This window comes from Equus caballus, chromosome 21 (assembly GCF_041296265.1).
Source record: "Equus caballus isolate H_3958 breed thoroughbred chromosome 21, TB-T2T, whole genome shotgun sequence".
NCBI lineage: Eukaryota > Metazoa > Chordata > Mammalia > Perissodactyla > Equidae > Equus > Equus caballus.
Genome location: NC_091704.1, coordinates 30,432,127 through 30,454,493, shown reverse-complemented (window position 1 = coordinate 30,454,493; position 22,367 = coordinate 30,432,127). Strand labels below are relative to the sequence as shown.

The following is a 22,367-nucleotide window of genomic DNA, read 5'->3' as shown; positions in this document are numbered from 1 at the left end:
TCCCACCTATGATCAGGAGAATGTTCTGCTTCTACAGGTAAACAGTGTTTAACAAATGCTCCTAAAGCAAATTTATACAATCTTAACAGACATTACCTTTAATCACTTCCTGAAGAAACTTCAAGAATAATCCAAAAAATACCTTTATCATAAAATCTAAAAGTCCAACCATGGAAAATGTTTAAACAAGTGCTATTACAACTACAGGGTGGAATACACAGTCATCAAGAATGAAGTATTAAAGAATCCTCAACAGCAAAAGAAAATAAGATTACGTGATCATAAGGATATTAAATGGTACCTAAAGTAAGATATGTGTATATGTATAGAAGAAAAGACCAGAAGAAAAGACACAAAATAATAGAGAGGGGTTATCACCAGGTCTCGGGATTTTTCTTTTAAACCAGTATACTCTAAGTTTTGAAAATCTATTAGAAAAAGAGGTATCCACATCACGTTTAAGAAACAGAAGAATCAAATCTAAGAAAATCAAGAAGATACTACTAGCTGCTGTTTCAACAGACGTTAAAGTATACCTGTTCATTGTCCCTTGTGTGTGTTCCAGCAGAAATCCTATCCATTATTTTTTCATTTCCAGTTCTTAATGAGGTCTCAACAAGGTACTCCTTAACTTTGCTCTCCAAAACCACACCAGGACGCCAAAGTAACTGGTCTTCATTTTCATACACTGATAAAGAAAAATCCCATTAACACATTAAAAATAGTGAATGCCCTCCAAGATGTATACAAACTGTTCTTTCTCTTTCTTAATAGGCTATACACTGAGACAAGTAACTAACTTTGAGGACACCACTGATTTGATTGTCTGGCAAGCTGAGCCTTTCCTCAGTAAAGGTTTAAAAAAGTTCTTTCTAACTTTATTAAGGGCCAAGTGTTCCAGTGGCTAGAGCTTGCAGCTTTTTTGGTGGCTGAATTTACTAACCAATCACAGGCTTTCTATGCCTAGTAAAGTCTAATGTAAAACCCCACAGTGGTATCTTACATTCCTCTAATGAGGGGATAAAAAACCCTACGTAAATTCTTTAATGACTTGATTGGAGTTTTCTCTTGAACTCCCAAAATGGTTCTATGAGACGTCTAGAGGTTAAAAATTACAAACAAAAGAAACAAACAAAAATAAACAAAAACTGAAATATGTGCCAATAATGAAACACCTAAGAAAGGTATATTTTTCTTTTACCAATTTCCTCCCAGAAGGTGAATTTCTGTCTAAAGGAAGAAGCAGATTAATCAAAAATGGAAAAGAACGATAAATAGAAGGGGAGGAAACTTTCCACAGTCTCTTAGAGGCTGATTTATTAATAAGCAAAATGTCACTAAAACAAGGTGTACACTAATGCACACACTGCCCCCATACTCAAATCTTCTACTTCAGACAATACAGACGGCCTAAGTATTTATTCCACTGCTTCACGTACAATCCATTCTTCAAGGGTATAAGTACTGAATATAGCTAATAAAAATAACGTATTGAGAGCACACTATGTAGCAGGGACCGTGGTAAGTGCTCTGTATTCACAACTGTGTAAGGTAGACATTATCATTCCTAGTAAGTGAGAAAGTTAAAAATAAAGTGTGCTGTGAAGCAATAAGACTGATTTTTGAGGTAAGTTTCTGGAACTAGTTTCTTTACTTTTTGGTCAAAACTGAAACAGGTAAAATAATTTGGATTTATTCTCTCAAGAGATAGAGAAGGTATGCCTTCCCTCCTGAATGTGTAGAACTGAGACGCTATTACCTCCATTATATATAAGCTGTGGACCAACAGCTGCTCTGCATGTGCTTAGCTCCAAGGGTGCGTGTGGCATTTGGGTTGGGGGGGCAAGGCTGGGGCACCTGAAGATGATCAGCTACTGTCTGCTTCCCCAGAACAACTGTCTTCCATCACGTAGAAAGAGGTATAGGAAAACGGTGTTGCTAAGGGCTGTCAAGGCTACTGACCCCATGGTAGCCAGTCCTCCCTTCCTTTAAATGAGGGATGACCCAATGCAGAGGAAAAGGAAGAAAGAACTCAGGAAGTGTTGTATCGCTGTCCTGCTTTTACCCTCATGACCTCACAGGGACCAATGAACTCATTAGGGAAAAAGTCAACTGCCCACAGTCAAATCTACTTGGTTCCCAAGTTCCACTAGGAAGGTGTACCTGTATTTTTATTTTCCACCACCTCACCCTTCCATATTTTCAGAACCAACTATAGTTGCAATCTACCAAAAATGTGAAGAAAAACTGATTACACTTAATCAAGGGTGTACAACAAAAGCAGCAGAATCCTTATATCCCACCACCTTCTTGATCAGGGCTGGGGCAGGAGAATTTCTTTGGTCTCTTTTCTCCTCAACAGTTTTCCTTCCAAGAAGATTATATCCCCAACATTGCCATTATCTCAGGTGCTAAGATTCAACCCACTTCTATTGGAGGGGGATACAGGCCATGCAGTTGCACCTTAAGAGGCTCTCCACAACTTTAAAAGGAGCTCAGCATACTGGCTAAGAAGCACTGTATGGAGAGGGGGTAGTTCTCCGAGTCTCATGGTTAATTATGATATATTATTCCTAAGTCAGATCCAAATTTTCCCTGACTCCAAATCTACCTTTATAAAGCCAAGGCTATAATCAGATATTTAAATAAACATATTAAGGGTAACTTGCCCTACCAAATATCAAAATCAAAAGCCTTCCTTACCTTTCTCATTACCATCATACTCTCCAAGATAAGGGGGAATCTCTGCCTGATACTGTAAACCGATCATTATTTCCTACAGGAAAATTGAGAAATAGAAAACAATTCATTGTAAAAATAAACACTGGAAAAAAGTTCCAACTCATTAATCAGTTACTACAAGTCAGAAGAAACTTCTTGCAACAACAAAATTATCTCCAATTATTTAAGAAATGCTTTTCAAAGCTACTTTAGTCCAAACAGTCTGATAAGTTATGATGGTAACTAAACTTACCTTCCTCAAGTCTTCAGGCGAGTTACCACTGTCTGTTTCAACATCTTCAACTTCTGATTCCTTATCCCCATCACATGTAGTATTTGCTTAAGAGAAGAAAACCAAATTTTAAAACAGGTTTTTATTGCCTATTTGTGCAGCACCTGGAAGACTGTCTGGCACATGGGATTTTATGAAAATTTGTTGAATAAATGAGATCAGCACAAATACACTAACCCTCTTGTACTAGTCTCACATTTTGACACTAGTCAAAACAAGACACTGAAAACACTAAGAAAGTGTATAGTATCCTTATAATTATTTGTATACATTCAAATAGTTCGGGGAGGCAAAGGGAAAACCACTATGGTCACCTTAAAAAAGAATATAAAGCACAAGAGTTCTGATTATACTAACCAGAGTAAGATCCACACAAAGAGCTGCACGTTAAATCCAGCAAAATTATGTTTCTGGAATAAATGTGTGTATGTGTGTTTAAACTCAACTGAACAGCTCTTCAACCATAAAAATATCTGAGAAATAAGTGAAGCTGCATATTAGAAACTATTTCAGAGGCCAACCCGGTGGCATAGCAGTTAAGTCTGGTGCACTCTGTTTCAACAGCCCAGGGTTTGTCGGTTTGGATTCTGGGCACAGACCTAGACACCGCTCATCAAGCCAGGCTGTGGTGGTGTCCCACATACAAAATAGAGGAGGACTGGCATGGATGTTAGCACAGACAATCTTCCTCAAGCAAAACGGGGAAGAATGGCAATGGATGCTAGCTCAGGGGCAATCTTCCTCACCAAAGAAAGAAAGAAAGAAAAGAAATTATTTCAGTTCAAAGACCTGTTAAATACTACTGATACTCATTAAAAGAAAACACCAAGACCCAAAAGGAAAGAAAAGGATTAAATAAATCAGTAAAAATAAAAAATAGTTTCTGAGGAGCTGATAGTTTTCAAAACCAGGACAGTAAGGGCCTTTTAACAGAAGTCCAAAGAATGTCTATAAAATTTCATGGTTGAACTAAGATTGGTTACCATAGCAACAGATGAGTCTTGGAAAAGAAAAGAAAGCAGACAGTCTTGCAAAACTAAGCAAACGTTTTAATTTTTAAACAGTATATTAGTTTACCTCTAACTCAACAAAAGAAGGGTATAATCTTGTTCAGATAATAACAGCATTCTTTTAAATTAAATAAAACACTTAGAATATTCTGACAAACTACTGAATACAATAAATGTACTCAAGTGGGAGTATCAATGTTACTAATAATCAGTAATGATTGGGCTTCTTACATCGTAAAGGCCTAGGGAAGAAATCAGAAGTTTCATGGGAAGTCACAGACGGTGTCAGATCATCTGCAGACGACTGCGTTTCCTCATCATCACCTGACAGGAGGTCTTTTGCTATTTCCTCCTGTAAGAACAGGAGTGCAGTGCAGAGTTAGAAATGATTACATCTCACCAATTAAAAAAAAGTCTTTTTATAACATTTTCATAAACATATTATGGTATTATGATATAGTTAAGAACTAGTTGAAACCTTAGTTTTGAGAGACGTAAATCTGAAATTCTCCTATAATTGACTTTATGTAGATAAATATTTCATAACATTTAATATTTAATTACATATAATATTTAATAACTACATTAATATACACTTTTAACAAACAATTTGCCTAATTTGTAGGTATGCAAGAGAGCTTATCTAAAGCTGCAGGCTAATTTTTAGTGAATTTACCAAAAAAATCTTACTTCTAAGTGGTTAACAATTAAACTCACTTTCTGCCAACATAAATATATAAAACAAAAAAAAGTCTCCAAACTCCAGTCTTCCAATAATTTTTAAAGTCTAAGTAAGGAACAGGCCGGACTAGTGATATAATTTTAAAAGGAACAGATTTGAATTAATTTTTACGTAAGTGTATAGTCACCCTTGTGCCTGATACACAGTAGGCACTCAATATTTGCTGGATGACTTCGGTCATTAAGGTCTCCAGTACATTAATATCACATTTGACTCAAAACTGGGAACAATGCAACTCAGAGGAAGAGGTTCCAAGGCGTGGATTCCCTTCCCTGCCTGAGATCTGAAAGGCGAGGAAAGCTTTCCAGGGATGTGTTAGCAGAGACTGTGGCTGTGTGAATTTTCCTCAGCAGGGACCAAGCCGCCCCCACAACCAGTCTATGTTAGAGACAGATCACTGAGGCCTTGGCCGCTGTGGCTGTTGTCACTCCCAGAGCCCAAGAAAACAGAACTTCTCTGCAACTACTCCATGCCTAAGCCAGCTTGGGTTCAAGCTTCTGGGGGATTTATTAATCAATGTATTCAAGTGTTCACAGGATCAAAAGAAGTTAGGGCAAAATCTAAGTTTAGATACAACGTGTCTACATAGGAAAGATGAAAAAATTATGAGAACACTCAAACACAAAGTATTACAATGCTACTACTACTTTTAAAGTAGTGTGAACAAAGCCAAACAATATTTAAATCAGTCACCAAAATGATGAGAGCAACGGGACAATAAGAAATCTACATTTCAGGATTCTGAAATGCTTTAAATTAAGGCAAGTCTAATAAAAACAGTCAATGGTAACAGATCTGGAATTTTTCTTTTAAACGCTTGTACTCACTTTGTCTAGTGTCATATCTGGGAGTTCATCTGCAAGTTCACTTGGGGAACTGTTTGCACTAGAATTTGCAACCGCAGGAATTGCAGGTTCATAGCCATAGAACGCCAGTAAATCTTCTAGAGGCATGTTTCCCTCCTATTCAAGCCAGGACACAAACACACACTCATATGTCACAATGCCGGACCAGAGATAAACTGTGATGCCCTCACTGTTCATAAAGCACACTATAAAAACAGCAGTATCAAATCAAAGCCAAGTTTTAGTTTTTCTATTTGTATCACTGCCAGAAAACGACTCAAACACCTATATCAACAAAAGCCTAACAATTAACATCTGAATTTTTATTTTCCACCACCATTTTAGGTTCTTAACAATTCCTCAAATATTTGCTTTAGTGCAGACCTTTTTTCCTTTTTTCAGCTTTCACATTAGTATAAACATTTGCCTTGAAAATATTTCCGATTAATCAATCAATAACTTCATGTAATTTTCAGTTTGTTTCCTGGTAACTAATAGCTGATCACTTGGTTTATCCTTCGTGCTCATTAGAAGACCCCTGATGGGAAAACTTTGCTGAACATTTACTAATGCAAACAATATTTATTAATTTTCAAAACACAATTATCCTTTTATATTCATTCCTACTACTTTATCTATATTCTATACCAGTTGTTTGGGGTTTTTTCCTGCACCATCTAGTGAAGTGCGTATCAGTACCACCATCTTATGGATGAGAAACCTGAGGCTCCGCTCTGGGTTGGAAGCCCAGGCTGCCCAGTTCTCTCAGCGGCTGCGCTGCTTTGATAAAGCCACCGGCTCCGGCTACAGCGCTGCCTGCGTTAGAAACACCTGCGCCAGGCCACAGAGCGGCACCCAGTCACTGTTTTTCCCTCCTCGAATCCATCTGAAAATAAGTGCTATACTCCCTTTTTAAAAAATATTTTAATTCACCTACTAAAGTGTACAGAACTATTTATAATTATTCAAAGAAATAAATTTGAAACAACATATGCATGGACTGGTTAATTTGTAAAATATTTTAAAGACGTTTAAGTCTATTTATTAAGAGATTTGTTTTTAAAGCTTACTTTTTGGTTTAGTTTTCCCTTTAAGACAAAATACCTAAGTCATGAAGCAAACAGCACAAAAATGCTAAAGCAAAGTGTACAAAACATACACACAGTTAGTCACAAAGTGAGCTGAGAGGAGCCAGTGATGACTCCTAGAGAGCCAGCTGACTACCCACCAGGGCCCACAGGGGACGCAGGCTTTGGGGGGGTCCCCAAGAATCTGGCCTTCATCTTTGCAGGTGTGGAACTTACATTTTTAACTGTGGCCGACTGAAACAGATTCATGCTAAATGAACTTAAAATAAGGTATATGACAGAATGCTAATTTGTAAATTTGCAGTAGTAGACATGCACCTTTCCAATGACCATACCAATCATGTCACTCATGAAATCTTTTCAGCTTGGGATTCAAATCAGTACAAAGCTGCTTTGGGAACACGGAGTCAGTACTAACTGAGTAGGATGGTCAGGATGGACAGAAATCTACCCATGCTATGGAGAAACCTCATAAATTATTCTTCTCCCAAACCAAAGAAGCTTTCTGAGGTGCCCAGAACCAGATTTAGAGTCTAACTCCTGCTCCTCGAAGAGTCCATGCAGCCATTCCCTTTAGCTCATAGTGATTATAACATAAGAGGAGATTGGGGTGCAGCCTTTGCCAACCACCTGTCAGTAATATTTCTCCAAAACCTCAGTTTCAGATTCCCTCCATGAGCTGGGGAGATGGCAATTTTCATTCACCATACACTAATAGTCCACCTTCCCATCAATATAGCATTTATGGGGTTCTCGGTATTGTGTGGAGAGCTACCGGCTACGGATACAGAAATGAAATTTACAGAAAATCAGTGTTCTCAAGGAGCTCAGTCTTAGTGGAAGGAGCCTATAAGTTAACAATTTATAATACAACATGATGGCTGCAATAATCCATTCTGGAATTGGTGCTATAAATTGGTGGGTACAGAGAAGGGAATAACGGTCTAGGGTAGGGAGGTACCACACAGAGGGCAAAGTCTGAGCTAAGTCTTAAAAGATGCAGAGAGGGCAGTGTACTAGGCACTTGTGGTCTGTCACCAGAAACACTGCCTGAGCAGTGACTGTGCGCCAGGAGGCCACTGTGTCAAGCGCTGGTATGAATCACAGATCTCGCCCTTCCACAACTTACAGTCTAAGGGGGATACTGACAATACACAAATATAGAACTGCCAATTATGACGCGTGTAAAGGAAATAAATAGGATCCTGAAATACAGAGTAATGTAGGAAGTCTACTTTCAAAGAGTCACAGGGGAAGACAGTGAGTGACCTTCAGCTGAGGCCCGAAGTCTGAGAAGTGACCAATCCTGTGAACAGCATTCCAGGCAAAGGAAATGACAAATTCAAGCCCTGAAGGTGTTTCCCACTAAGCCAGTGGCTAGAGCATGGAGAGTAGATTGAAGAGTAGCTCAAGAGGAGACTGGAAAGACAGACACAGGCAGATCACGAAAGGCCTCATGGGAAAGGAACTTGGACTTTATTCCCAGGACAATGAGAAGCCACTAGAGAATTATAAAAACAGAGCGACATGACTTTCTTTCTTCTTAAATGTTGGGCAGCTGCATGAAGGAAAGTTCGGGGAGGTGAAGAGATAAGACAGAAGCAGGCAGACCACTTAGAAGCCTCATGCTGGGTTAGGGTAGCGACATAGACAGGGAGAGAAATGAATAGGCAAGATAAGAACTGAGGTAGAATCCAATGGATTACTGGATGTAGGAGTGGAAGGGAGAGGGAGGGCATATGACTCCTCAGATTTGTATTTGAGCAATTGCCTAGATACTGGTAACTTTTATTGAGATAGAAAAGACTCAAGAAATGAAAGGTTTTTGAAGAAAAAATTAAGGGTTCTGTAGAGGACACAAGTTAAGTTTGAGAGGACTATGAAACATCCAAGTGGAAAAGTCAAGTTGGCCAGGAGCCTGGAGCTCAGAGGATCAGGCTGGGCTAAAGATATAAATCTGGCATTCATTAGCATCTAGATGATATTTAAAGCCACAGGAGTTGATGAGCTCACTCAGGGAGAGGGTAGAGAGAAAAGAGAAGGGGACATATACTTTATTAGAAGAACTTTCAGATATATTACCCTATAGTATGTATATGGAAAATTTTAAACATGATTTGCATTTTGGAAATAAGGTTCTAGGGAGAGTAGAAGAATGAGAACCTGAACTAAGGAATGGAATTATCTAAGCAAAATTAAGAAAAAAGCATTTGTTTCTTGACTTACTTGATAGAGTGAATGAAAGTGACACAGGAATCTAAAAAGACTGCCCACTTCTGGCCTGAGAAGGCTAAATAGCTATAGCACCATTATGAGACAGAAACACAAGACAAATAAACTTGAGGGTTGGATGGTAAATGATGATTTAAGGTGAAAGCTAAAGTAATGGACTTGCATGAAATCATCCATAAAAGGCATACAGAGTGAGAAGACAAAAGCTACAACCCAGGGGAATACCATCGATTAAAATGTGGGCACAGAAAGAAAAGCCCATAAATATGACAGAGGGAGACACCAGAAAGTAGAAATGGAACTAGGAGAAACAGAATTATGTAAGTTGAGGAAGAAGCAAGTGTGGAGAAACCAGGGATGGTCACTTGGGTCAAATATCAAAGAGACATCAAGCGAGATAAAGACAAGACAAGAATTCTTTGTATCTGTCAATCAGGAATTATTGGTGACCTTACGGCCTGTCAGGAGAGGCAAAGCTGAGGACCGAATGGAAGGAAAGCAAGCACATACACTATAAAAGAATGACTAAGGATAACACAGGGTTAAAAGAGAATTTTTTCCAAATGTAGGAAATGTACGAGGAGGATTCTTTGCTGAAATACAAAAATAAGCAGAAGAATAAACTGAGGGCAGGAGGGATGGAATCTAGGGGTTAGCCTGGGAAGTGGTAGTTACCTTGGGGACAGAAGGGAAAGAAGGAAGAATGAATACAAAGCTAAGACTGTATGTGTGGGGCGAATAGGAGCTTCCTGTCAGTCATTCACGAAAACCCTACGTTCCCTATAAAGACAGAAACATGATCATCTGCTGAGGGAGAAGGTAACCATCTTAGCGGAAACCTCATTAATACATTCAAGGGATGACAACGTGTAGTCCCCGAAAGGCAGCTGGTACTAAAACACAGAAATTATCTGTACCAAAACTAAGGCAAAACTGGAAAAGGTGAATCCAGTCTCTGAAACACTTCACAAAGGAGCTTTCTACTAGAGCCTATTAATAAAGCACTTGGTCCTTTGAAGCACAAAAAATTTTTTTCAAAATTGAATTAGTAAATCTCAAAGTCTCTGAGGATCTGTGGTGGCTAACTCAGCCTAGAAGTTTGACCCAGCACCTTATCCCAGGTATGAGGATATTTCTCTTCTGCCTTCTTCTCAGGTATTTTGTTAAAACTATTTAAATTTTAAGAGACCCAATTGAGTCTAGTCAAACTTATAAAGGAATTGTTGTATAAGCTGAAGGGTTTACATTAGGAAGAGCACAAGATTTAGAGACAGAGGACTCAGTAATTGCTAACTATTACTGTAGGCAAATCACCTAACCCTGCTCAGGTCCATTTCCTCACCTGTGAATAGAAAGATCCCATAATTTCCTTGACCCTATAATGCATACCCTCACATATCAGAATTGAGGATGCATCCCATTACCAACAGGCAGATTTCTCACAGCAGTGTTCCTCCCTGCCACCATCTACACTATTTCTAAATCTGTGGTACATCTTACAATCAACAAGGCCTCTGAGCCAAGGAAATAATGCTAATACTCATTTGACATACCTGATGGTATTGCTGGATGAGTCATACGAGATTGTCTAAGTGAAGTGCAGATCAATTTTAATATAACACCATTCTGATATCTTAAAATACAGTTTGCAAAACAGTGTACAAACAACTTTTTAAAATGCTTTTAAAAAAAAAAAGGAAAGACCTATACCAAAGTCTAAGTGGTAAAAAGGTGATTTCTACTTTCTCATTTCACAATGAATATCAGGGGAGAGAGAAATCTATATATTAATAAAAGCAGAACTGTAAAGAACATTTTTAAAGTTACAGCTCTAAATCAAGGGGTGTTAAATTAAATCCTGTCAGGCAAGAGAAACATGAATAAATTAAAACATAGAAAGATACAACATAAACCTTATTTTAATGTCTAATCACAAAAATCTAGTCACATAAGTCTCTATACTTATCAAAGCACTACTCTAAGAAAGCTGATTTTGTATCTCTCTTACTTTCCATAATACATTATGTATTAAAAATTTGTAGGCACCAAAATATAAGCCATATTTAGTCCACAAACTATCGAGTTTATTTACTATGAGTATAAAAACTTCTTGTAATTTTTTAAAATGAACATTAACATCAAACCCCTAAGACTGTTAACGTGTGCCAATACCTAAATCACTGTTTCAATAATAAAAGATTAATACATTATTTTAAATTGTATAGAAATAATTTTAAATTTCTTCTAAAAATTAAATGATCTTTACTCAATATTGTGTCTCTATCTACTGTTTCTTTTATTCATTTTCATGTTTCAATAAATATCAATAAAGAAGAGAGACCACATCTACAGAGTTACGCTTTAGTACAGATAGGAATCCCAGATCAGAGGACGTGGGCAGTCAGTCACTCTTAGAAACAGCTCCCCTTGCTCCTTGATCAATGAGAAAAGGACTGGCCTTCTGGGTTGGAGCACAGCTCTTAGGTCTTCACTAGCATTTGTTTAAAGATCACCTGTACTTTTTGGTCTCAATTTCCAAGAATGTGATAAAATGCCAAGAAGTAAAACTGTCCAAGAATGGAGAAAGTGAAATATTTAAAGGCCTATACTTTTTCTGAATCTACAAATTCAATGATAGATAGCATTACAAAGTGAAGATGTAATTACCAGCATTTACTAGACAAAATGAAAGTCAAAGAATAGGGACTAGATATTTCTGTGAATAGTTAAGTGAGTAACTCTTTGCTGTTGATTATTTCTCTGTATCTTCCCCAATTTCCTTTTAAAACTCACTAAACACAGATCAAAGCAGCTATTACTGTCATCTCTAGAAGAACAAAACTTTCAAATCTGAAAAATAAAATTTTACCAGCCCATAAAAATCTCTACCAAATTACCCACACTCAAGTAGTAACTGAATTAACACGTAAAATGAGATTTTTAATCCTTACTATTTTACTGACAAAACAGCTCTGCATGGGTAAAATGCAGTCCAGCACATTTATTTCATTTTCTTATGTCATGTTGTAACTAGACTGGAGCTCCCTATCTTTAACAACAAACAGGTAATCAAGGAAGGTGCATTATGAGACCACCTGGGACTTTTGCCCCATGCCTACAGCAGTGTCCTGACTTAAAAAACTACAGAAGAAAAGTGTCTATTCTAAGAAGCCTTTCATGAGCTTTCACATCAGGCTAACCATCTTTTACTGGATATATACTACTTGTCCCACAGCTCTCACTGCTTATCACTTTCATAGTTCTTAACATATCATACTAAAAATCTTTGTTCCCATTTGTCACCCCAAATTAGACTGTAAGCTCCTACAGTTCAAGGATATTGTCAAATTGCTCATTTCTGCAATCCCAGGCCCTACCACTGTCCTTGGCTTAGAGATAACGTTAGGTGGATTATAATTCTCAATTATTCCAGGCTACCCACTCACAAGAGGTAGGAAGGAATTGCCTGAATAAAGCCAAGGCAGAGCTCGAGACTCTTGGGATCTTTTCTCATCAACAAGCAACATTTTATCATCACCCCTGAAAGGAGTGACAGGCAAGACTTTTCTTCTTGAGTACTTTCTAACAATTTTATCTCTACATTCCCAAATCTGCTTGGCTCTTACAGGAGATATATTTTTTAAAGAAAATGATTAATCTAACTGCAAAGTGTTGGATTAATTTGCCAAATGAGTGAATGTGTTTAGAAAATTTCAGGTCTACAGGACCAAGCCTGAGGTCTAGTCCCTGAAGACTCTGCCTTGCGTTTCTCTGTGTATTAACACGCAGGAAGAAATACAACAGCTCATCCTCCCTCCCAAATATAGCACAAGAGAATACGTAAGAACGTGCTAGGTCTTCTTCAAGAAAAAGAGGTATGAAAACTCAAAGGATTGTTACTATTCAACATTACTCATGAAAGCTTTTGTCCTTCTGGGCTGATTAGAAATTTGCAAATAAATTTATACATAAGAATAATTCTACAGTTTTTCAAGGTGACGCCTATAGAAGCCTCTCTTTGTAGTCGTGGTATAAACATGTTTAAAATCCAGTTCATGTGAATTTTTACTGATTTTGGGTTTAAAAAGTTATAAACTACATTCACTCTTGCCAACTTTTTAAAAGATACTGATGGGTAGGGAATGGGATATTACTAATTTACATTTAAAAACAGAGTAAAACTTTTTCTCTTCCAATTTTCTTACAGTATTCTACCAGATTACAAGCTATTTGAAGGAAAAGATTTCTCTCTGTATCTACTGCAGTGCTTAGTCAAACTTCAGTTTAACCCTCAGTAGAACAGTGTCGTAAAATGCAAAGAGGGCTGCGCTAGCATTCAAACTAAGTTTAGGGCCCACAGTTCTCTACATCTCAATAATCTCATCTGTAAAATGACCAGATTTACCTACTTCACTATGCTGGTATAAAATTAAAAATTAGGTTAACAGATATAACTTTGAAATATTAAATGAAAATGTATTCATTAGGCTATTCTACAAAATAATGAAGAAGTCAGTGATATTCTGTAAAAGTCAGGTCAAAAACAAAGATGCTGATCTCTATTTTTATTTCAGCTATACTCTAAAATAATTTACAAGAGAATTTCAAAATCTCTAAGTTTGTATAAAAATACTAACGTAAAATCCTTTACCTTTTCTAAGTCTTCAATTTCAGAGCTGAAGTTTTTACCCTCATCCATCATTTCTTCTTCTTCAAGAGTCCTTTCATCATCATAGTCATGGACCAACATCTCAGCAGTGGGGTCAAAATCATGATCCTCAGAAGACAAAGACCCAACTGGAATGAAACAAACTGAATCATTTTACATGTTGACAAGGCTATTTACAAAAGAAAACAACTTGTGTTCTACTGTCAGTTCCTTTTAATGTTTATATGTGAACTTTATTAAATGCATGTATTATATGCTTTCAAGTTATACGGTAAGACTACACAGTTCTGAAAAGATATCTAAATCAGCAAAAGAACAAGGCAGAGTAATTTAAAAACACTTTTATAAGAGGTCAAGTCCATGAGAACACGACTTAGAAGAACAGCAAGGGGTTTAAATGGAGTGGTCCTAACAAAAGGTTCTAACAGAAAAGTCAAACTTTTTCAATTTAACATATTTGTCTAAAAGCAACAGAAAAACGTCAGAAGGATTATGTCGGAATGGAAGATTGTGCAAGAATCTCTTATATACTAAGACTAAACACTTCAAGTGAAGAGAAATTTACCCAAATTCTAAACCTCAAATAGAGGTGCAAAACACAACAGAAATCTGGTTTATAAACAAATACAGATTTCTGTGAAGTAGCTACACAGCAATTCAATCTTTAAAAGCACGATATCATTGTCATGTCTGGAACAGTATTTCAAGTTCCCCAGCATTAATCAAACAGGCATTCAACCGTAGGAGCATGCTTTCCTTTGGATTACTAATAATGTTCTTAAGATTATGTGAAGGGAATATACAAAATCATATGTAAAAGTTTTGGAAGATGTATCCCATTGCAAGTTGTTCTGGTCAATTCATACTTTGTTTATAAAATCATAATACTTTTTTAAGGGCAAATATGAAACGGGATCCTTGGGAAACCAAGTGGAGAAATGAATAAAATCCATAATCCCAAGAGAATGAAACTAAATTTATGAACAATAGGATTTTCTCCATTTGTTTTACTCTAGTATCTAATTCAATTAGACCAGTGACTCTCAGAGCAGGGAAGGAAAGAAGTATCAGAACCTTGGGATGGAGGAACGAAGAAGTAGAAGGAAGCATATGCAACATAAAAAGTGTGATCTGGTTTTAGTCAAGCTATTTAACAGTTTAAAATTTCAAACATTTAAGGACGGTGTGAGAACATTACCAAAACACTGAACTAGACCAAAGATTTTCCACTACAGAGAAAAACCACAGATACATTTCAGTGCTTCTGATTCTGAGTTTGGAGAACTCTAACCCTTAGTCCTAAAAATAATACAATTTCTATGGGACTTAATTCTTTAGGAGGTCTACATTATGATATTATTTCCTTTAATGTTGAAAGATTTTATCTGCTCATTTTAAAACCTGTTGAAGTATAGGTAGTTTAACTTAATTTTAAAGAGAAAGATGAATGATTATTAAATAGCTCAAAAGCAGAACATCCACCATCACAAGTTTTCTTTTATTGAGGAATTCCTGGAAACCTCTGTGGTACGCCCAAGTGTCAGGGATGAAATAAATGGTAACTTTTCCACCTTTTTGAGGGCAGAACTCTCCCGTCTTTTGTAATCCACATATCCCTTGGCACAGCAGGCTTCCCCGTTAAAGTGGAAGGTGTTCAATAAGAGCCAGAAATGAAGGGCCCAAGGGTCTACTCTTGGCTTTGTCCCTGCCTTTCTGAGACCTGAGGCAAGTCATTTAAACTTTCTGGGCCTGGATCCAGTTTTTCATTTGTAAAATACATGGGGTTGGCTTAAATGACCTCAAGAGTCTCTTGTAGCTCTAAAATTGTCTTTAAAATTGGCTAATTGATTAAAAACAGGTTATAAGTTTGTTTAAACACCAAAACCACACTGTCCTTTTGCTTTTTATTTACATTGCAACTTCTTAAAAGCAGACAGTGATGCAAAATGGAAAAATTCCATTATCATCCAGATGTTTGGCATCAGGTACATAAATAGTCTTTTCCTGAAATAAGTTATAACAAAGAAATGTTTGTCTCAAAACAAGAGAAACTTTTTAGAACAATTTTTAAATGTAAAGACATAGACAGCTATTTTTAAAATAGCCACAAATTTCCTCTAATTGGCATTAATTATTCTATAATATCTTATAACAATAATCAAGTGAGACTTTAAAAGTCAATTAAATACACAAAGTAATATGCATGGAAATGGACTGTTCCCTCTAAGGCCACATGTTGTAAAGGAAGACTTGGGAGCTCATCCAGGCTCTGCTATTAACTGGTGACTCTCAGTCGAGTTATTTAAAAGTCTCCTCAAGAGTAAAATAAGAGAGTTGGACTAGTTCAGAAGTACTTTTCCTGGAGACTATGAGAGGGAAAAGAGGCAGCCCAGAGGAGGCTGGAAAAAGGATGAGAAACTGAAACAAAACTGTCCTTACATTTCAGCACATGAGGAAAGGTCCCTGCCAGGGATCGGCTTCGGGGGTTCTACAAACCCCAAAATGTATGCAATTATGCATATGTGCGTAGTTCTGGGGAGAGAGTCCCTCACTTTCATCAGATCCTGACAGTGGTTTCTGACCCAAAAAAGGATAAGAAATACTGTACTAGGTGATCTAAAGCTGTCTCACCTTAAAGATTCTTTATTACCACTCTTCTGTGCCAAACTTGGAAATTCTGTGTGTCTTTTAAGGCAGCTTTACCTCTCAATTTTCAATTTTAATACAATCTATAGACATTTCCCAATTATAAAAATTTTTAAGACAAAATAAGAGAAGATGCGGAGTCATGGTTAATAATTGATATAAGCAACCCCAAAGTTCTGACCAAGTAAAGAGTCGATTTCTCGGAGAAACCAAAATTAAAATCTAAAGTTAGTGTAAAGTTGATTTGGGATTAACTATTTCAGGCTTGGAGAAAAAACAAGATAGATGAGAATCAAAGATATATTACTTAAAAAGAACACGTCTCTTGGCAGCTTTGCAACAAGGTAGTTTTTTAACATGCAAAAAAAAAGAGACAGGCCAGTATAACTGTTCCTTCCTCGAACAATTTAATTACCAAAATGTACACTAAAACTCTTGAAAACAAATGATGAGAAAGTAGCAGGACAAATTTTTGTGGGAAAACTTTTAGCAACAGATTTTTGAACCCCCATTACCCTTTGGGACCCACTGAAGAGGTAAGAAAACAAGACAAACCTGGGCTCGAACTTCCAAAAGAAGCCTAGGAGAGAGAAGAAAATGTGCGGTTAGATCGCGCAGCCGGGGAAAGAGACAGCGCCGGCAACAGGGCGCAGAGGAGGCGGAGCCCAGCGATCCTCCGCAGCTGCCAAAAGTGCAAGACGTAGCTTCGCTCCAATCGCTCCCGGCCCCTTTCGGGCCCCTCTTGGCTGCCTCGCCTTCCTCCTCGAGTCCCCAGTGTACAAACTCGCAGACCCGGGACGAAGCCCGGAGTCTAAAAGGCAACTCCAAGCCGCCCCTTGGAGCTTAGCAAGTTACAAAGCAGAAGAGCAAAACCCAGAGCAGTCGGCTCGCAGCATCAGTCCCCCACCCTCGGCATCTCGGGAGTCCCCCAAATCCCACCCGGCTCTCCACCGCCCCAAACAACACTTCGCAACGCAACAACCTTTCCTGGAAGGGACTCGCCCTCCGAGCACCTGGTCCACCTCCTGGGGTCCGGGAGCCCCAACTCTTGGGCTGTCCCCTGCTCCCGAACGTAGGTCGGTTCGCAACAGGGCATTTGCCCCCAAACCAAAGCTCAAGCCCCCCATCCTCTCTCCCGAGTTCAGAGACGCGGGCCCCGCGTCCCAGAGATGCTGGTTCCTTCCAGGGCGTTCAGCCCCTTCTCGGGCCCGCCAGCGAGACCCTCGCCTCAGCGGGCTCCTGCAGAGGGGCTCCTGCTGCGCCACCCCCTCCCCCCAGCTCACTAGTCCCGGGGGACACGGCCAGGGCGGCTCCGCTCGCCCTGCCTCCCGCCTCCAGCCCAGAGAAAAGTGGGGCCCCCGAGGGTCCCTGGAAGGAGCGTCGAGGGTCTTGGTCGGCTCCCCTGACCCCCAGGGGCTCCGGCACCTCCCGGGCTGAGGGCGGGGAGTCCCGCTCGCCTCCCGCGAAGCCCGGCGGCCGCGCATCCCGCTCGCCTCCGCGCCCGGAGCAAAGTGGAGCGGGAGGCTGCTCCCCGCCGCAGCCCGGGCCCGCGGGGCCGGGGGCACAGAGCACTCCTCCCGCAGGGCAGTGGCGCAGCCCGCTCCCCGCTTTGCAATCCGGCCGCGGAGGGGGGGCTCGGCCGGTTTCCACCCACCCCGACCCCGGGAGGCTCCGGCGGCCCGCGTCAGCGGCCCGGGGACACGGCACGGCGCCGTCCCCCGACCGGGGCTCGCTGCTGCCGGCCGCCGCCTCCCGTCCCGCCCCGTCGCCGGGCCGGGTCGGGGCCGGAGCCGCCGCGGCCTAGTCCCGGAGGGAGACCGCTCCCGCGCCCGCTCCCGCCCCCCGGCCGGCCCCGCCGCGGCCCGTCGCCGCCCCGCGGCCCCCGCGCCGCCGCGCCGCCCCCCGTGGGGCCGCGGGAAGGGCCCCGGGTCCCCCAAGCCGGGCCGGGGACGGAGGGGGCCGCGGGACGCCCGCCCCAGCCCGGCCGCTCCTGCCCGGTTTCCCTGCTCACCTCCGCCATATTGGTACCTTTAGGGCGAACGAGCAGCGCCGAGCCCAGTCCCCGGATGGGGCGCCTGAGCCAATCGCAGCCGCCGCCGCCGCCGCGGTCCGCCCGGCACCCGCCCGGCGGCGGCGGCGGCTCGGCCCCTTATAGGGCAGGGCGGCCCGCGACGCCCCCGGACCGCGCACGCCCACCCCGCCCGCAACCCGCGCCCGGTGCCCGAGGCCGGCCGCCCAGCCCGCACCCGCGCTCGGCGCCTGTCCGCTCTCGGCTGGAGTAAAGTTCCTGCCGGAGTGGAGGCGAGCAGGGGATGGATGGAAGCACGGGCGCGGGACAGACCCCCGGCCAGCCAGCCGAGGCCCAAGAATCGGCCGGGGCGGCTGAGGACCGACCGACAGACACTCGGGTCCGGTAGGGCGTGGGGGAAGCGGGCAGGAGACCTGGTGGGACAACTCGACTGACCTCCCTGAGAGGGAAGAGAGGAGGAGATGATCGATGGAGGAGACTGATGGACGAGAGGAAGCCCCGGGAAATGGTCGAAGTGGCTAATGGACGGCAGCGTCAGTCCAGATGAAAGGACAGCGACCGGGCACTTTGCGGTTTCCCGGAGGAGACTTGCAGGAATGGGGGATGCAGACCACCGTCCACTGGCTCACGGACGGAGGCAGTGGTCATTTGCCAGACAGGCTGTGGAAGACAGTGACAGTACAGAAGAAAAGACAGAAGATCAACAGGGCGAAGAATTGATGATGAATAGACTTGCACTATTCAAAGAAGACGCTCGTAAAATATAAACTGTGCACGAACGAAAAAAATTAGAACAGTCCTAAGGGTCATTAATCACCAAATAGTCCAGGGTATGACCCAGAGGTACACGCTTGGTAGACCTGTGGAAGGATAGGAATAGTATTCAAAGACCCTGAACTGAGTCTCAAAAACTCTACCTCCAAAAAGTCCAAAATTTGCTTAGGGTCAGAAAAGAAACTAGTTCTGTGGGCAAGTGGTTGAGTGGAGAAGAGAGAGCAAGGTTTAACAGGTATACCTGCCCCTACACATGCCTTATAACGCTTTACTATTCACTGGGAGAGGTAAGTCTCACTTCCAGCAGGTCCATATCCACACTGAACGACTTTGAGCAAAGTACCCAAAAATATTCACTAACGACTCCTTGGTAGCCCAAAAGTAAATCCTGCAAGAAGTTCTGTACACTTGAAACTCATGCAATATTGTATGTCAACTATACTTCTATTAAAAAAGAAAATTGTGCAAGAAGTTCAAGTCAGCATGCCGAGTTGTCTTGGCACATGATTGTCTTGAGGCAGGAGGCCAGAAATAACAATATGTATGGAAAGGAAAGTAAAAAATGTGGAAAAGAAAAGTCTGCTGTGAGGTCCACAGATAAGTGAGGTGCAAACAATCAGAAAAGTCTGGCAGGACCCCACAGAGACTTGGAGAGGAAAGTGATCTTGGGTGCCTGAGCTCTTCTCCCAACTTGCAGAAACACGTAGTATTAAATGATGGAGTTGAGGTTTTTGCTGTGATCTCAGAAGTTGAGGCACTTTTTAGAAGTTGAAACTTTCCATACTCTTAGACCAGCAGTGAAAATTCTGAATTTTAACCTGGGGTTGCCTTCGATTCTCCCCCCGAAGTGTGCATACCAAGGAGGCTGGAGACTGGATTATGGATAGCAGGGCAGGAGGTTACTTTCAACTTGCTTTTAACAAGGCATCTCGAAATTACAGTTGCTGGAAAAATTTATTTATGGAAATTTTAGAGGGAAAAATCACTTCAACCATTTCAAAACATCATAAGGACATGGAAAGTTACACTTTCCCTGCTGAGAAAGATATCTTTCGACCTTTTGTCCAGTGAAATAACTAAAAAACAGCTGAACTTTGAAACCAGTGGCTTGGCACACACTGTATGTACTGTCCTCAATGAGGCATTTAGAGTTTTCAAAGTAAAAAATGGCTTGAACTTCAGTGCAGGTGATTAACTTTAGAAGTGTGGCGTGAGCACGCCCTGTGGACAGAGCCATTAAACAGCGTATCAAGCTGGAACACAGTCTGAACCCCCACAGACTAGCCCTGAAAAAAGTGTCTCCAACAGCCTGCCTCAAACTTAACACCAAGGAAAAACGTCTCCTTCATAGCAAAACGTGGCTAATCCAAACTGTAAATGTAGCCTGAGGTTCCATTTTCCCATATCTGAGAGATATACAGACTCACGCACTTGCGTAAACTTATTAGAGTTTCTGCAGATTCTCTTTTTATTGAACTGTAATGATTTTGTATAGGCATTTTGTAATTTTGACTGCTTATATTCTCTCCATCATAGTACACGGTTTATGCACTCTGTGTCCAGGGTATTAAATAAGGATTCATAGAGAGATAGTGAAGCTAAATTAATTCACAGTTCAAAGTAGCTGAGCTACTGTCCTGCCTCCTAATCACTAGAGAAAAAGTTTACTACCCAGTCTTACATAACACATTCCTTTTAAGGTAAAGTGTGTAAAGTCTACTGTATGTACATGGATCTTTCATTCTTTTTGATGACAAGGCTTCCAGGAGTTGGTACAGATAAAAAGTCCCCTTGTTCCAAGGAGTTGAAAAAAAATTACTTTTTACTATTGTTATTATCCTGTCACTACACAACAGGTGGCATTATATAGGAAGTAAGTCCAATGCTGGATACTGGGCTCTATGGGATCACCAGAAAAGTCCTTGTCCCTCAAAAGCTGACCATAGAACTGAGTAATTCTTGTCTGTGGTCAATGGGAACGGGAGCAAGGAAAACTCAAGACTGAAAGAAACCACCGCAACCTCCTATGGAGAACCAAAATGTTACAGATCCTCCAGCCATCTTTAGAAATGAAATAAATCAAGAAAAGATTATAAATGTGTGATTTGAGATGGCTTACAATAAATGGATACAATAAAATAAAATGTAAATATAAAAAATTTAATTATAAAAAAATGAGTGAAACTAATTAGACTAGGAGGTTAACACCAGAGAAGTTGGAACAAGAACATGCAAGTGATGAGGTGTAACACACAATATGAGAGAGAAACCATAAATTTACCTTAGAGCTTTCTGGACCCAAAGCAAAAAAAAAAAAAAAGAAAGAAAGAAAGAAAAAAAAGAAAGTAAATACAATCAGTTGATTGATGCTCATTATTTTTGAGGAGAAATATACAAGTTCTTCAATGGAGACAAAGCTTTTCAGGATACTTTAAAAGAAATGTCTTGCCTGAGCTACATTGTAGAAAAATAGATGTGTAGAGGGAAAATCCCCTATCAGATCCTCAAACACACTAGCAGGTTTTACAACACTGTTTCTTTCAGTGACCATTCGTGACAGTTGAGGGCACCATATGAATATATGACCTACTGAAAGCAGTTTTAATGGGGCCATGGTAATGCAATACAAATATTTAGCTTTCTACAGATTCATCTAACCCAAGGGAAAATAATAGACTATCCAAAGTTAATGTCTCAATCTCAAGTGCCTATGGCAGTCAGGCAAGCACAATATATGAGGGAAGCAAGCCAATGTAAAGACAAGCGAGGGCAATAGCAAAGCAGTAGATGGTAATCCTTCCTCAATGGGGCATCCATTAGCTTAGTCTCAGCAGACTGACTCCTGCCTTGTGAGATTGTGGGCCCTGTGCTTCCAGACCTTCTGATCTTCCAAGAACAACTGGAAAGCTGGAAATCTCCTGGTTTTTAAAACTTTTCAATTAATTAAGAATTTTTTAAACACAGGGTAGGCCAAATAAATCATGTGAAGTAAATTAGCCATGAGCTTCCAGTTTGCAGACTCTAACCTAGAATGTCCTCTTAATATTACCTCTCAACATGGCTTTGGATAAGACTGTAATGCCAACAATTCAGCTCTCCAGCAGAACAAACTACTTGCATTTTTCTAAATGTATCCACTTCTCCTGTGTGATACTCAATTATTTTTTGTTGAAACGATGATTATTCTCCCAGAAAGCTAATTCATTGGAGTAAGCTTTGCCTAAACAAAGATTAACAGAAGGGAGATGGTCTTTATGGTAACTTAAAAAAGAGAGAGAGAGAGCATCACAGAGATAAAAAGAGAGAGTGAACACTCAGT

The 22,367-nt window shown here is 40.6% G+C and overlaps 1 protein-coding gene across 1 annotated transcript in view; it reads right to left on the bottom strand.

Annotated features, from left to right (window-relative positions):
- The window catches only part of MIER3 (MIER family member 3), a 30,674-nt gene extending 12,295 nt beyond the window's left edge, over window positions 1–18,379 (bottom strand). Inside the window, exons 1-8 of the mRNA XM_023625648.2 lie at window positions 18,257–18,379; window positions 16,801–16,825; window positions 13,582–13,727; window positions 5,593–5,727; window positions 4,255–4,375; window positions 2,975–3,060; window positions 2,704–2,776; window positions 537–688 (exon numbers count right to left, since the gene is read on the bottom strand). Coding sequence (XP_023481416.1) covers window positions 537–688; window positions 2,704–2,776; window positions 2,975–3,060; window positions 4,255–4,375; window positions 5,593–5,727; window positions 13,582–13,727; window positions 16,801–16,825; window positions 18,257–18,265 — 747 coding nt within the window. The 5' untranslated portion in view covers window positions 18,266–18,379. The remainder of the gene's footprint in view (window positions 1–536; window positions 689–2,703; window positions 2,777–2,974; window positions 3,061–4,254; window positions 4,376–5,592; window positions 5,728–13,581; window positions 13,728–16,800; window positions 16,826–18,256) is intronic.
- Between the last annotated feature and the right edge of the window lie 3,988 nt (window positions 18,380–22,367).